This window comes from Aureococcus anophagefferens (genome assembly GCF_000186865.1).
Source record: "Aureococcus anophagefferens unplaced genomic scaffold AURANscaffold_747, whole genome shotgun sequence".
In the NCBI taxonomy this organism is placed as follows: domain Eukaryota; class Pelagophyceae; order Pelagomonadales; family Pelagomonadaceae; genus Aureococcus; species Aureococcus anophagefferens.
The window spans coordinates 2,984-5,565 of NW_008706058.1; the positions used below are offsets into that span (position 1 = coordinate 2,984).

Genomic DNA, 2,582 nt, shown 5'->3' on the forward strand with positions numbered 1-2,582 from the left:
CTCGAGCGGCGCACGGAGACGTTCCTGCTCCTCGACATCGTGTTGTTGGTCATGAACCTCGCGACGTCCGTCACGGGCGCGGTCTACTGGCGGCACGGCTCCGACGAGTCGAAGATCCTCTTCGACTGCGTCGTCATCCTGTCCTGGATCGCCCTCGGCGTCCTCGCGGTCACGACGGCCCAGGACAAGGTCAAGTCCGGGTCCGATTAAGAGGCGCCTAGTCCCGGCGCGCGCGGAGCGGGGCGTCGAGGTTCGGCTTGCCGGGCTTGACCCAGCTCTTGTTCGCGGGCGCGGCCCAGGCGCCGCGGCCGCCCCAGGAGCCCCAGGAGCCGCCCCAGGAGCCCCGCGACCGGCCCTTGCCGCGGCCGCGGCCCCGGCCGCGCGCGCGGCCCCGGCCGCGGCCCGAGTAGGAGAGCACGGGCCCCGCCGGCGCTTCGCCGTCGTCGACCTTGGCCTTCTTCGCCGGCGGCGCGTCGTCGCCGTCCGCGGGCGCCGCGGCCGCGTCGTCGCCCGCGGCCGCCGCGGCGTCGGCCGCCGCGGCGTCGGCCGGCGCGGCCGGCGCGTCGGCGAGCGGCTTGAGCTCCTCGCCGAGCCACGCCGCGAGCGACGCGGACATGTCCGGGCCGATCATCTCGTTCATGGCCTCGCGGAGCTCCTCCATCGTCTTCCCATTGGACACGAGGACGATCGTGTACTCCGCGAGCACGGGATCGCAGGCGACGCCGAGGATCTCCGCGAGCTTTTCGGAGATGGACGCCTGCAAGGCGTCGCGCTCGGACGTCGACAGCTCGCGCTCGAGCTTCATCGCGTCGAGAGCTGCGGCTGCGGCAAAGCGAGCGAGGGCACCGTGGCAGTGTGCTGTGCACTGCATCATCGCCCCGGATCGAAACGAGAGCCTGAAACTCCCAGCTTGGGGCTGTGTGCTTGGCGCACGCCGCGGCAGCCGCCGCCATGCGCCGGCGCAAGAGCACGGCGAACTTCATGGACCAGCGGCAGACGCAGAAGTCGATCCAGCACGCCGTGAAGCGCGTCATGGAGCTGTCGTCGCTGAAGCGGACCACGCGCAACCTGGCGGAGGTCATCGAGCAGGCCATGGCCGAGTGCAACAGCCGGGCGAGCCGCGACAGCAACTTCGCCCACCTCACGAGCGAGCAGCTGCAGCGCGCCCACGAGATGCACCTGAAGCTCTGCGAGAAGGCGGGCCTCAAGGAGACGCCGCGGAGCCGGCGGCGGTCGCGCGCCGCGCCCGAAACGACCGTCTCCGTCTCCGTCGCGTCGACGTCGTTTCTCCTGATTTTTGGACGGCTCGTGTCCGCTCGGTTAATCCTCGACGGAGCGCACAAAGAAGTCGCGTCGCATACGTTCACGTCGACGTCGTTGTTCCGCGCGCAGGTTGCACGCGCACCGGCGGCGGCGCATGACGCGCAAGAACTCGCGGCCGCCGTCCGTGCGCGACCGGGAGAACAAGCGCGAGGCCGAGGAGCGCTACGCCGCCGAGGAGATGCTCGGCATGCACGCCGGCGCGTGCCACCTCCGCGACAGCCCGCCGGAGGACCGGGAGTTCGCGCTCGACATGCTCGTCGCGCGCGCCGCCGCGCGGGACGCGCGCCTTCGACTTCCACGCGAGAGAAACGGCCGGGGCACGCGACGCTTCGGCCGTGGGTCGAGAGCTCGGACGAGCGCGCGCGACCCGTTCGCTCGAGGCGTCCGACGTCCGGGAGCGACGTCAGGTGGGCCGAGACCGTGCGCGAGCTCAAGAAGGACCGCGTGCGCAACGAGCGGGCCATCGAGAAGTCCTGGCTCATGATGGAGGAGGAGAAGCGCCTCGACGCGCTGAGCCCGCGGCTGCGGATCTGCTCGCTGTCCGTCATGGCCTGGGCGCAGTACGTGCGCCTGAACAAGCTCGCGCGGCGCAAGGCCGTCGTCCAGGCGAACGCGCGCGCGCTCAACGCCGTGCGCAAGCTGCGGGCGCGGAACACGAAGATGTGCGCGCTCCAGAACCTCGTCGCGTCCGCCGTCGCGAAGAAGGACAAGAAGCGGCAGGTCGCGCGGCACCTCAAGAAGGCCGCGGCGGCGCACAAGGCCGCGGCGCACCTCCAGGCCGTCTTCTCCGCGAACCACGCCGACGACCGCTTCCAGGACCGCGGCATGCCCAAGCAGACCCACGACCTCGAGCTGCCCGAGCTCGACCTCGAGCGCGACTGCGGCTACGTGCGGCCGGGCGAGCGCGCGGCGCCCGCGCAGGCGCTCCGGAGCTTCCACGGCAAGATCTCCTACCGGGGCAAGTGGGGCGGCCCGTCGCCGAAGCCGAAGCTCCCCGAGGCCGCGGCGCCGCCGGACTTCGACGACGCGTCCTTCGTGTCCTTCCGGGGCACGGTGGACCGGCCCCTGGGGCTCGGCGGCCGCGTGCCGCCGTGGCTCGCGTGCGGCGACGACGACGACGAGAGCCTGCCGTCCTGCGTGTCGCCGCTGTCGCGGCCGGCCATCGTGCCGCCGTCCCTGCCCGTCGCGCCGCCGTCGTCGTCGGACATCCTCGGGGCCAAGGGCGGCGCGGGCTGCTTCGCGCGCGCGCGGCGCCTCGT

General features: G+C 72.5%; 1 protein-coding gene across 1 annotated transcript; it reads left to right on the forward strand.

Annotated features, from left to right (window-relative positions):
* Positions 1-1,417: 1,417 nt before the first annotated feature.
* AURANDRAFT_68989 (hypothetical protein) lies at positions 1,418-2,505 on the forward strand (the record flags this gene model as incomplete). The annotated part of the gene is made up of 2 exons (XM_009044730.1): positions 1,418-1,560; positions 1,731-2,505. Coding segments are annotated over 2 exons (918 nt in total), but the record flags the coding sequence as incomplete, so codon positions are not given.
* Between the last annotated feature and the right edge of the window lie 77 nt (positions 2,506-2,582).